We start from the raw sequence: 13,976 nt of genomic DNA on the forward strand, positions 1-13,976 counted from the left end.
TATATACTAATCTATATACTATATAGTACATATAATATAATTATATATATAATAGGGGATGTAAGAATCCACTCTTAGCGACGTACTTTGTCATCGGTAACTACAATTCTTAGGCATAAAAAACTCGTGCATGCTCCCGTGAAAACTTAGCGACAGCTGGTAATGTTGTCACTAAATGGCATTGGTACGCTGTCGCTACAACTAGAGCCAACATTTCACGCTTTAATCAGCGAAAAATTGCAGTTCGTCAGTAAATTTCCATCGGTAGGTCGTCGCTACATGGTCCTAGCTTTCATCAAGCTCAAATCTATCAGTGACCGGTCGTTAATCTGTCACTATTTAGCTGCCACTTCTGTCCATCACTAAATTGCGTTGCTAAACACAGTTTTCCTTGTAGTGACAGTAAGGAGCTGTTCATTAAAAAACGTGCACCACCGATCCAAAGGATATTGGCCTTCAACCGAAAACCTTTAAGCAAAGCCTTTGTATTCACCCTGATTCTTAAAAATCTAACACCCGATAGACCTCGAATACCTCCCTCATCGATACCCAGTAATCCACCAAACAGATCACTAATCCTATGAGCATTAGCCTTAGTTACTTGGTTAGGAGGCAAGTTCCAAAACAGTGAATAGCTAAAGTCTATCTCTAAAAGCGCTTTGTCCGATGGCCAAGTTTGAGCATTGAGAACCTAGTTTGGCAACGACTAAGGACATCTAACCAGAATCTTCAAATGTTCATCAAAATCTTCAAGAGAAAAGAGGAACGTGTCTTTGGAGAGCTTAATAACAGTGAAGTGGCTAGAAAGACGCCATGCAGGAGTTGGAGCCTCCTGTAATACGATGCTGCTATTATTGAAATAATACGTTCAACTAGCTGGAATGATGCACCCGTCACCTATATCTTCGCGAGTAAGTTCAAGAATCGGATTATTACGCTGTAAGTTTCTGGTTTGCTGTATGAGCTCATGCAAAGAAGATTCTTCTATTGCATACAGAGGAAGATAAGAGGGAGCGATAGAAGAAAGAGAAGAGACAAGGGGAAGAGAAATAAAAGAAATAGAAGAGAAAGAAGAGGGGACAAAACACCAGAAAATATAAGTGTCTCGAAAAAAAAAACAGCCGAAAATCTTAAATGAATATTATCAAACCGTTAAGCGTCAAAGAAAGAGCAATGCTGAATTAAATTCTTTTTATACATATTTTTAGAATTAATTAAAAGATTGCTGAGCATAACTCTAATAGATGACGCAAGAATTTTAACACAAATATATGTAAAATTCAAATTCGAAATTTAATTAACCATATTACCTTTACGCTGCTGAATTAGATTTCAACATAAAGAAAGTAAAGATAACCATGCAAGGACTTAGCTCCCGTGGATAACTGGAACTTTCTCCTCTACTGTCTTCTCTCTCACATTATGAATTTCTAAAAGTAGCCATTAACTATAAATTAATGCTTTACAAAACTATGTCAGATACATATTGTAATGGATAATTCGCACTCATTATAATGGTCAAGTCTGAACTATAAAGCTGTGGTTTCTGCTCTAAACTTGAGAATTGCTTGTGGAGAAGGCGCACAACTACAGAGAGAGCGAAGTAAAATTGAGACTGTGCTGCATGCTCAAGGACATGAGTGCTGGGGGATTGGTACTCTTGCAAAATATTGTTTGCTAATTCTGGTAGTTAAAACAAATAAAGACCATAGATATATGTACAAATATGCAGTGAACATGGTCCATGGAGCATTAATAACCTTGCCACAATACCATCCATTTGTCCTTAGGCTAAGATTTGTGGAATTTTGTAGTTGAATAATTTATTCATATGGGATAGTGTTTGGTTATGCTGTGAAACTTGTTGACATAGTGATAGCTACTCTAGCTATTCTATCCGAAGAAATAAGTATCTTTCCTTCTTCACAAAAACAAGAGAAAAAAAGAAAAAAATAGCTTGCTGAGGTTTGAAATTCCATCATCTAGCTTCTAAACTGATTTTACCATTTAACTAAACCACCAGACTCTTATGAGGCCTTCTTTCTGATCTGGTTACAAGGTAATTAACGGAAAATCCTAAAGATTAACCTATTTTTGTAGAGATCCTTCCATCTTAAGTTCTTAAAGAACATGGCGGATTGGTAAGAGTTTCTGTCTTTACAAATAGAGATCTATTCGAGAATTTTCTCCACTTTATATGGAATTAATTTAGATTTTAGAATTAAGAATAATGCATCACTCAACTTCCAACTTTATTCATAAGAAAAATATTTTAAAATATAATAAATTATTTAATTTTGATATTATTATTTGTTGAAGAGAAGTTAAAATTTAATATGAAATAAACTCTATATTATATTATCCGACCCCTTCATTTCCTTTTTGGAGAAAATTTATCTAACTATTTCTTAAAAGAATTTAAATATATTTTTCTAAACATAAAAGAATTGAAACCGATTAATATATCAATTTAGACATGATACACGTCTCTAAAAGAATCTTTTTTTTTTTTAAAGTTTCCAAAAGGAAAATAAAAAATCGACGGTGTAACAGCCATGACAAGAGAAACTTAGCAAATTCTATTTTAATTATGTAGTTTGATATTTATTTCAAATTTGTTCTTTAATTATTAGCATTTCAATTAGACACGTTGAGTTGATACTCTAGACAAATTACAAACTAAGAAAATAATAATAAAATTGTTAACTAATCAATTTAAACAAAACACATTGTTTTGTATCACTTCATTACTTTTCCCACAATTGGAACAAATTCATTTCCTTATTTATGTTTTAATTTAATAAATTTTATACTGCAGACTAAATTTGATAAAAACGTAAAAATATTGGATTTATTTTGATTTCTTTTTGGATAATGTGCAATATCCCACGATTTCAAGGCGGCAATTTTTGTTATTTCGATTATAAAATCAAATTGATCGATACGATTTAATAAAATTTTAATATTTAATATTAATTAATAATATTTTTAAAAAATAACAAACTAATTTTTCTAAAATTTTAAAATTTTATTAATAGAATAGTATAAAAATATTTTAAAAATATTTATTGATTAATTATAATATTATATAAATTAATACTATCAATAAAATTGATATTACTATTTCTTAAAATTAAAAATTTATTATATAATTAAAAAGTAGTTTATTACTGAATATAATATTAAAATATAATTTTAGATGTTATTTTATAAAATTAGAATTATGATCCAATTAGAAATTAATTTATTAATTAATATAATATTAGAATATAATTAATATGTTATTTCTAAAAATAGAATTAGTATTATTATTTGATTAGAAACTATTTAATATAATATTAAAATATAATTAATATTTTATTTTTTAAAATTAAGATCAGTATTTAATTAGAAATATAATTTATTAATCAATAAATTAATAAAAAAAGCTATAGAATTACATATCAACTTGAATTTTATGTTTCAAAAATAAATACATATATCAAAATAAAAAATTTATGTATCAAAAATTAAAAACATATGTCAAAAGAATTTTAATTCTTACATTCAAAAGGATTAACTATATTTATTTTTTCCTTTAAATGTGCCTCGGAGTTATATGGGTTATGAGATTTCTCTCAAGAAATTTTACAAAGCATTTATGTTGTAAGCAAGTTTCTATTTATAAAGAGCCATAATAATAAGAGATTGTTACTTTTTATTGATGAAAAGAAAAGAAGTAATATTAAAATCATAAGGCCATATCAGAATTTTTCTTTTCAGAAAAAAGGGGAAAAAATGAATCAAAGACTCAATTCCTTGATGTTAAGTTATAACTACAACTCTTATTAAAACCTTTTCTATAAGGGTTCCTCTCAAAAAAAATTCATAATAAAATGGGTTTACTGAAAAGGGTCATTTATCTTTTCATTTATTCCAAGAGACATCCCATCACAATATATACCATTTGGTTTGTGTTTATATATATTATATAAACAAAGAATGAGATGCAACAGGAACAAGAGGACTTCTTCTATAGTCATGTATTTCAGTGAAAAGTTGTTTGTTTAAATTTGGGATATATTTTTATTTATATATTAAATTATAAATCAGAAAATGTAATTATTTGATAAAAAATAAAAATATTTTATATTTTATGGTATTTTTTATATGTATTTCAAATTCAGCATATTAATAAATGATTGATATATATTAATAGAGTATGCATTAATAATTTAATAAAAAATAAAATATTTTTATGTTACTTTTCTAATAATATTGGATAAAAAATCAATTTACCTCTAAATTTATATTTAATTATTAAATATATTTAATTTAAATTTACTCTGTACATAATCTTTTAAATTTATATTCAAGAATTATAAATAGTCTTCTAAATTGTGTTTAAAACCCAAATACACCTAATTTAAATTTTTTAAAAAGTAAAATAATATAAATTTTAATATTTAATTAAATTATAAAAACTAAAAATAATATTTTATTTTATTAATTTATTGATATAATATCTAGTGATGTATTATATAAATATATATTTAACCTCATATAATTATTTATTTAAAATATTTAAATTAGATATATTTAATTCTTAATCATAAATTTAAAAAATTATTTATTAAAATATTTAATTATGAGATATAAATTTAAAGATAAATTGACTTTTTATTCCATACTATTATCATAAAGAATTTTTAATATTAATTATTTTATAATATTTAATACTTAAACACTGATTTGATCGGACTTACGAACAATTGTTTAAATTTATGAGTATATATATATATATTGATTTCTTATTTTAATTGAGTTTGACAAGCCTCCAGGTGTTTAACTTTAAATTGATTGGGATTATATTATCCTTATCGGAATTGAGGATCTTGCATGAAACAGAAAAAAGAGAATCAATAAAATTATAACTCTAATTAATAAATTAAAATAAATGTCTAAAAGAGGACCTTATCCAAAAATAAATGACTTTTCTTTATAAAAAAAAAAAAAAAAAAGAGAAAAGGAAAAACAATTTCTACCCTCCCAAACAAGCCCCGGTAGGAGTCTGCAGAGACTACACCTAAAGGGCCAAGCGTCCTGCCATTTTCCTACAAGGCACTTACGTCAGATTTTATCCTTTCTTCATTCATTATCCCAATAAACAGATTTCTTTTCCTTTTTTCTAAAAAAAACCAAAATTATTGAATTTCAAGCATGAAGAAATCTTTAAAACCCCCAAAAGAAATTTAAAAAGAAAAGGAAGAACCTTAAAAAAATACAAAAATAAATAATACAAATCCAAACCAGAGGCCTACCCTCTTCTTCTTCTTCTGCTTCTTTCCTCTGCCAGTCACTCTTTCTTTCAGTTTTAAACACACAAAAAACAAACTTAAAAAAAGAAGAAAAAAAACTAAAAAGGCTTTCCAAAAAATTTTAACCAAATTTAGTTTATTTCTATATTATCTCTTTATTTTAAATCCAAAATCCTCTATTTATATATCATTTATCCACAAAATTTTCATCGTTCCTTTTTCATATTGTCTCCGAAATTCATCAACGATTACTATTTTAACTCTTTCTTCAATCACTGAGTTCACAATCCATCCTTAACTGTTTAGATAGAAGACAAAGGAAGCGTAAAGGAAATAAATAAAACCCATTTTCTTTCTCAGTGAAATTAAGCAGAAAACAAGAAGAAAAAGAATGGTGGAAATGTGCACAACACCGTGTGTTCTCAATCCGTACTGTTAGGGTTGTTTTTATTCAGATTCAGTTACTGCTTCAAGAGCTCTCTTTAATGGATCTTAAAGTACGGTTCTTTAAATAGTAAATTCACTATTTCTTGTTCTTGTTCTTGTGTTTTTCCAATTTGGGTTTTATCTTCTATATTGGTTTTTCTTATGAACGCATGATTTTGAATACTTATTCTTTTGAATTATCAATTTATATGGTGAGATTTGGATTGAGTTTTATATAGAATAGGGAAATACTGTTATCTTTTTTCTTTTGTGGGTTTTTTGTTTCTTTCTTTTTAAGTTTTATGCTATTGGGTAGTTATGGTGTCTGCAAATGACCCAATGGAACCGTTTCTTAATTCAATTCAAGTGGTGAAAGATGCACTTTCACCACTTGAACTTGGGATTCGAAAAGCTGCTAAAGATCTTGAGAATTGTTGGGGAGTTTCCAAGAAAAATAGGGCTAGTAATATTGAATTGAATTCTACTGATAATGGGAACAATACTTCGAAGGTTCAGATCTGTGCTTTAAAAAAGAGGAATTTTAATGGCAATAATCGGAAATCAGTGGCGGTTGAAGAGAGAAAGAAAGGTTTATCCATTAAGGTTCCAATTAAAACGTTCTTAGGCATGTTTTCATTGAACTTGGAAAATGGGTGTAGTAAGAATAATGGAAATAGGGTTGAGGTGGCAAAGAATGGGTTGAAAGACAGGGAAATGGGGAATGAAGATGGTTCTTGCACGAATTGTTTGCAGTTTGCAGTGACTTGGTCCTTGTTAGTTAGCAGCTTTGCTCAGGCATTTCCTAGCCCTTTCAAAACGAGCAAGAAGCGATTTCAGAAGGTAGGTGAAGACAATAAAGATCGTTTGCATTTGTGCAAACAGGTCTCAAAAGCAAAGGTTTCGCCTGAATTCAAGCAAAAAGATTTGCAGGGTCAAGTTAAAGCAGTTCAAGATGACAGTGGGAATGATCAAGAAGGGAAACATGTATCACTTGAGTGTTTTATAGGTTTTATTTTTGATCAATTGGCACATAATCTACAGAAACTTGATCAGAATTTGCAGCAAATGGATTGCAAAGATTATGACTATGAATGTTCAACTCCGCCCCCAGCGTCTTCCCATTTTGATCATTTGAGGACAGTCATGAGTATTTGGGAAAGTCGTAAGGTGGACGTAAATGGATTTTTGGGAAATTTGAAGTTTGCTAGAGTAGGAGGTGTACCATCAAGTATAGTTGGTGTATCTTCTTCAGTCAATGAAGAGGGTGATGATGGTATCAGTGCTGGATGTGGGGAGGAAACAGGAGGTAGTTCAGCACAGAAGCTGGCAAGTGGATTACTAAGTATTCCCCTATCAAATGTAGAGCGTTTGAGATCTACTTTATCTACTGTTTCACTGTCGGAGCTAATTGAGCTTGTGCCACAGCTGGGGCGATCTTCCAAAGACTATCCTGACAAGAAGAAGCTGATCTCTGTACAGGATTTCTTTAGATACACAGAATCGGAAGGTATGGTTTCTTGTGTACCTAAGTTATAAATTCACTGCTGCTTTCATACCTTTTTCTAGAAAAGTTTATGTAAATGAAAAATGATGAGTGTATTCTTCTTCTTCTTCTTTTCTTTTTTGCTATTGGAGAATATATGGTATATATTTGATTGTAACGTCTGGACAATATGAGCTGCTTGAACCTTGTGTGCCTGTGCTTGAAGAGTGCTTCATTGCTAACCATCTTGAGCCTTTTTATTCTAGACAACTTTAATTGCTATGAACCTTATTCTCATCTATGATTGAAGAATGCTGCATTGCTAATTGTAGTTAGCCATTGTCCATCATTTCTGAAGAAATACGAAATTGTTTGTCAGAATACCTGTGTTCTAATATGCTCTATTGAACCTGATACAAAGCATTGAATTCTTTAATTTTAGACTGCTGCTTTAGAGAATAATTAGTTACTATTTTATTAAATTGACGAAGATATATAGTTTTGTTGATTTTCTGGTGAACTAGGTCTCATTAAGACCAAAAATTGATTATATTAGTGTTATTGTCATGGTACTGACATGAAATACGGTTTCTGAGACCATTATATGATTCCGCAATTTGTAATTTTTCATTTTAGGACACATATCACCTTATATTTTAATCACCAGTGATGTGGAAGAAGGAACGGTTGATGAGGCCATTTGTAATTCATGCAGTTTTTGTTAGTTTTAAGCATTCAGCATGTTGACATGTTCCTGCAACTTAAAGCAAATTTGAATTACTTGTGGAGGGTATCAATGATAGTCTTCGTGCAAATTTGAGTCACTTGTTGAGAGCAATAAAAAGCATATCTAAGTTTGCTTATGACATGGTGGAATATCTAAGTTTGCTTATGACATGGTGATGTACATAGGAATTATACAAAACTAGTGCTCTCTTTGATTGTTCATATGACTTTGCTTGATGTCTGCCATCGTTTCTAAATTATCCATTATTAACCCTCCATCAAGAGGCTACAAAAGGAAAGGACACACTGAAAAGAAAGGACGGCTGCCATCAGAGATTTTTCCCATTGGATTTGTTATTGCACATTCTTTTATTTATGCACTCATCTGAGATTTTCCTTCACAGTTTAGTTGATGCATTCTGACAGGAAGGAGGTTCTTTGAGGAACTGGACAGAGATGGTGATGGTCAAGTAACTTTGGAAGATCTTGAAATTGCAATGAGAAAAAGGAAGTTGCCATCAAGATATGCTCGGGAATTCATGCAACGTACTAGAAGTCACTTATTTTCAAAATCATTTGGGTGGAAGCAGTTTCTGTCCTTGATGGAACAGAAAGAATCAACCATTCTTCGTGCTTATACATCCCTCTGTTTGAGCAAGTCTGGGACTCTGAAAAAGAGTGAAATATTGGCGTCACTAAAAAATGCTGGACTTCCAGCAAATGAAGACAATGCTATGGCTATGATGCGATTTCTGAATGCTGACACGGAAGAGTCTATTTCTTACGGTCATTTCCGGAATTTTATGCTTCTGCTGCCTTCTGATCGACTTCAAGATGATCCTAGGTGAGATATCCTTGAAGGAGATATTACAGAAATTTGTCGCAAGCCCATTTTCACAATTTGTAGTCAGTTTGCCTTTTATTTCAGCGGTGAAGAGGTACTGAATTATATGGTTTAACTTATGTATTCAAGAAGTTTTATCTGATTCAGTCAATCAAATTATTTCTAATGTTTGCTCAGTACATGTTAAGGAGATGGAAACTGTTACCCTACTTCTGGGTCAACAATACATCGTTTATCAAGTATGAAAATTGTGTAAGGAGATTGCAAAAGAGACAAATATTGACTGTTCTATAATGATTGTTATTTGGTGCTCCCTGCCCTCCTGCCAACCCTCCAAAATTTTTCTTTCTTCCCCCTTAAATCCTATCTAGGTTATTGTAGTCACTGGATTACATGTTACCGATGTTGGCTTCTTTGTATACATGCAGGAGCATATGGTTTGAAGCTGCAACTGTTGTTGCTGTTGCACCGCCGGTGGAGATACCTGCTGGAAGCGTTCTAAGATCTGCATTAGCTGGAGGCCTATCATGTGCACTCTCCTGTTCTCTAATGCATCCCGTTGACACAATAAAGGTAAGCTCTTCTCCATGATAATTATTTAGTCCTGTATTGCTATTTTTGCATGAGATATGCCCCTTAGATAACAAAAAAGCAAAATGCGTGGGTGAAATTATCTGGGTGCAAATTGGAACTGCCACTAGCAGCCAGTTAACTGAAATCTGTGCTTAGGTTATCCCACCATAGCTTTTCTTTGGCTTTAGCAGCAGAGCTAGTGAAATTATTTGGATAGTGGCATGGCCAAAAGACCATGATGGACATTCTGAATCTTCTTTGTAGTTTTCCTGTGGTATATGAATTTCTGGATGTTTCTAATCAATTATTGCTTACAGATTGATATGCTGTATGCATATTTAAATACATATTTAATAACTGTGCTGTGCACATCTCTCAAGTGTGTGGTGAAAGTTTCTGCAGTCTTCATTTTATTTTCTGGTCTTTGTCTTTTTCCCTTTTTCCTTTCTCCTTTTTGTTCCTGGTATTCATGATCACTTTCGTGGTCTGTTTGTTTTGAACTCATAGACTCGGGTGCAAGCATCAACGCTTACGTTCCCAGAGATCATTTCAAAGCTTCCAGAAATTGGAGTTAAGGGATTATACAGGGGTTCAATCCCTGCCATTCTTGGACAGTTTTCAAGGTACTTATTATTCCTTTCCTTATCTTTGAAGGGCAACCGCCTTTCTCTTCAGCTGACATATTCTTTATGGACACTGCAGCCATGGCCTGCGAACTGGCATATTTGAAGCTAGCAAACTTCTTCTAATAAATGTTGCTCCAACACTCCCAGAATTGCAGGTAGGGGCTACAATGTCAAGTTTGTTAAATTCTCATGCAATACGTTTGTAAATTATAATTCTTTCTTGGTTTGTCAAATGATGTTTGATGATGCAAATAAAATCTCAATGAGAATTAAGAGCACCAAGTTTTCTCTTTGATAGTTCAAATAGCATTAAGTTATGTTGGATTAAGCATATGCTTTCTCATCCTTACTTTTTATTGTTTCTACTGCCACCATCCAAACCATTTACATAGCTGCTCTTTCTGTCAGTCTTTCTTCCCCTTTACCAACAGTGCTCAAACCTTCTTATTAAATTTCACATCATAATGGTAAGGAGTCATTGTACATTTAGGAGGGAAGCTCTGTTACTGCTGCATGGCAGCATCTACTTTAACTAGTTATTTTAAAAAAAATAATATTGATGATGTGTTAAGTTCTCTCCTCCCATTTTTCTTCTCTCTTGGATGCTCTTTGATATTTGTAAATGTGCTTCTGTATGCTTGCTTGTTGACATTTATTAATTCTACTAGAGCCTCCTATATCTACACATATTAGTTCTCAAGGGATGACAAGTTAAAAATTCATTTTTCTAAAACGGAGTTAAAAATTCATTTTCTTATTTGCAGGTTCAATCTATATCATCATTCTGCAGCACATTCTTGGGGACAGCAGTCCGGATCCCTTGTGAGGTGTTGAAGCAGCGCTTGCAGGCAGGCCTTTTTGACAATGTAGGGCAGGCTATTATTGGTACATGGCAACAAGATGGTCTGAAGGGGTTTTTTCGTGGGACAGGCGCCACACTATGCCGTGAGGTTCCCTTTTATGTCGCTGGCATGGGCCTATATGCTGAGTCCAAAAAGGTAAGGATATTTTTGAGCATTAATGTTCAAATTTGTAATTGCAATATGCCTTTCCACATGGCTAGTGCAATTTGTTGAAAAAAGCATAACGGGATAGTTTCTTGACTCTCAGCAACATTGAATCTATTTAATTTTTTTTATCATTTTTGTGCATGAGGACAAGCTGAGACTCGTGTTCTATATTAAGACATCAAATTTCTTGATTATCTTTTTGTCATGTTCTATAACCATTTTATTCAGTTATATTCTGAACTGGTATTCTGCTTCTTTTAGTTTGCTCAGCAACTATTGAGACGGGAGCTAGAACCGTGGGAAACAATTTTTGTTGGGGCCTTATCTGGAGGGCTAGCTGCTGTTGTCACTACCCCTTTTGATGTGATGAAAACAAGAATGATGACTGCACAGGGAAGATCGTTACCCATGTCAATGGTGGCTTTCTCTATACTTCGCCACGAGGGTCCCCTTGGCCTATTTAAAGGAGCAGTACCTAGGTTTTTCTGGATTGCTCCATTAGGTGCTATGAACTTTGCTGGTTATGAGCTAGCAAGGAAGGCAATGGACAAACACGAGGAATCTACAAGTGATCAGCCGTCTCAGAAAAAGTTGACTAGTTCTGGATAGACTTTGCGGAACTTAATACATTATCCACCGGAGCCTCTAGGTTTTTTGTTTTGTTAATGCCGCTGGAAAATTTTATGCTTTTTTTTTTCCTGAGATTTCAGCAGCATATGCATCAGATATCATCTGCCGACAAGTCTTTTTTCTTTTTGTCTAAATACTGTATTTTTCAGCCACAGCTTGTTTCAGAATTTCATGGTCTGTTAGTGATGGCTGCTCAATTTTCTTTTTCTTTCATCTGGCTTAATTTTGTCCTGCTTCATTTTTGTACATTTGATGTGCAGTAAATTTTGTTCTTCTGTTAATCTGAATCCTTCTGCATAGTGTACATAACATAGTTATTTCTTATTTTCTTTAACTTGAGTTTTGACTAGCCAATTTGATAGCATTAAGTTTTGTCTTTCATGATCTTGATATTGTATATTTTGACTTTCAGGAGCTCATTCATATATAAATTTGTTAATTTGATTTTAAATTTATAATATTATTACTTTTCGGTTTACCTAAACTACAATCAAAAGTAGCAAAAGTTAGCAAAAGTATTATTTCACGGAATAACACTCGAATATATTGAGCTCGTAATGGTACCTCGCAATTCAAAAGTGTCAGAACGTAAAGTGCTCTTCGGTTAAAGCAAAGCCCAAAATAAAATGGTTATGTCCAAGTTGTCAAATATTTTGCTATGAAAGACTTTGGTGAATGATAAAAATAAAACGTCGAGACTTGTCTTAAGCTATCGCGGGATTTCCGCATCCGAAAGAGCCGTCTTTCGGTCCTTCACAATAGGGATTTTTCTCTCAAAGGTAAAAACCTTCAATCCTGAATTGCTAGTTTGAAATCTCGTCTGACGGCCTTGCAAAACCCTAACTTTAGGAAGATCACGACAAGATTCAACATCGTCGTTTAGCTGCTCAAATCTGAACCATCATGAATCTCCATATGCGTATTAATCTCCGTCCGGGTATCATTTGCAGGGGAACGAACTATCCCTATTATCCTTTCCTCCCTTCATCCTAGAGACCGTGCCATTCTGGAAGTCTGTGTCATGGTTTGAATCTTCGCTTGGAAAGGAATGCATCAACAAAACTGTCCTTCCATATAGATCGTCGTGGCATGAAATTTGTCAATAGATTCCTAGCCTTCCTATTGATCAAAAATGTTTTTCAAGTTTCATTATTTTGACGACGAACCGACTGGTAACGTACTTGACACTCATTTCCATCCCCGAGCATTTTGAATTTCCCGTTTATTAAAAAAATTCCATTATTGTATTGGATCATTCTTCATTCAAATTATATGGATTGATCTAGCAATGATGGAATTTATATTCTGTTTATAGGATCACATAAAATTTTATATAACTCCATAGATATGGAATGTATGAAATACGTATGAACGAAGGAATAAAGTTCTCTCGCCCTACTTCTAAGGATAGTTAGAAAAGGTTAGAGAGAGTAACTTTCTGAAATTCTCTCCTTTCTAAAGTGCAAGCGCCCCCCAGAATAAAACCCCACCCTTTCCCCTTTTTTAATGAAAGACCCTCGTCCCGGTTAGGTAGCATGAAATTAGGGATTAGGTAAATTTGGTGTTGGATGTTCTTAATAGGAGGTAATCCGTTCGGCAACTCCTTCGGCGTGATGTCAAAAAACTCATGTAGAAGCTCTCTGATTCGTCCAGGAAGCGGTGTTGGGCTAGGAAGGGACAAAGAAAATGAGATCCCACTGATCGCCCTGCTTGTTGAAAATGATTCGGTCCACTCGATTCAGCGTGGCTGCCTGTGTTAAAATCAATTGGATGTTCTTCCATTAAGGTCTCTTTGGGGCTTAAAGAGGCTAGCTACAGTCAATATTCATCTTCCTTTTCGGACGCGCAAGAGTTTGCATTGCATTTTCTCTTTTTTGAAAGGTTTCGCTTCTATTTTCATAGAGTGAGTGTAATATTCACTCTCTAGTAAAGGAACTCGATTAGCTGGAAAAATCGCTCTTCTTTCCATTTTTGTGATTTGAAGATAGACATCGAACCTGCTGCGTACGATTAACTAGCCTTGCGGCAGTAAAAGGATCAGGCGTCCCCCATGCTACGGTACCCTATGGTCCAAACTCGGTGTCGTATTAGGTTAGGGGGCTGGGCTTTTCGCTCCTCTCCAACTAGTCGAGCTTCCGTTGGTCGCCTCCATTAGAAATTTTCCCATTTCCTTATTCGGATCGGGACTAAGAAGAATGGTTGGGACAACAAACATCCATTTTGTTCGTACTTTGGTTACCCGTATAACCATCAAAGACTGTTGAAGTGATTAATTTAAAGAAATTAAGATAAAGTCTCTCTCTTAATCTTAAGGTGAAGTGCGTTTCAGTCAGCTGAAGGAAGGTCGCATTAGCGCCCTTG

General features: G+C 33.1%; 1 protein-coding gene across 1 annotated transcript; it reads left to right on the forward strand.

Annotated features, from left to right (window-relative positions):
* The first annotated feature begins 5,281 nt into the window (after nucleotides 1-5,281).
* On the forward strand, nucleotides 5,282-11,896 carry LOC8264240. Its single transcript, XM_002529658.3, has 7 exons — nucleotides 5,282-7,230; nucleotides 8,359-8,776; nucleotides 9,205-9,349; nucleotides 9,857-9,972; nucleotides 10,052-10,130; nucleotides 10,740-10,973; nucleotides 11,247-11,896. Exons 1-7 carry the CDS (start codon nucleotides 6,042-6,044, stop codon nucleotides 11,592-11,594), a joined length of 2,529 nt encoding a protein of 842 aa, XP_002529704.2. The 5' UTR covers nucleotides 5,282-6,041; the 3' UTR covers nucleotides 11,595-11,896.
* The last annotated feature ends 2,080 nt before the right edge of the window (nucleotides 11,897-13,976 follow it).

This window comes from Ricinus communis, chromosome 6 (assembly GCF_019578655.1).
Source record: "Ricinus communis isolate WT05 ecotype wild-type chromosome 6, ASM1957865v1, whole genome shotgun sequence".
In the NCBI taxonomy this organism is placed as follows: Eukaryota; Viridiplantae; Streptophyta; class Magnoliopsida; order Malpighiales; family Euphorbiaceae; genus Ricinus; species Ricinus communis.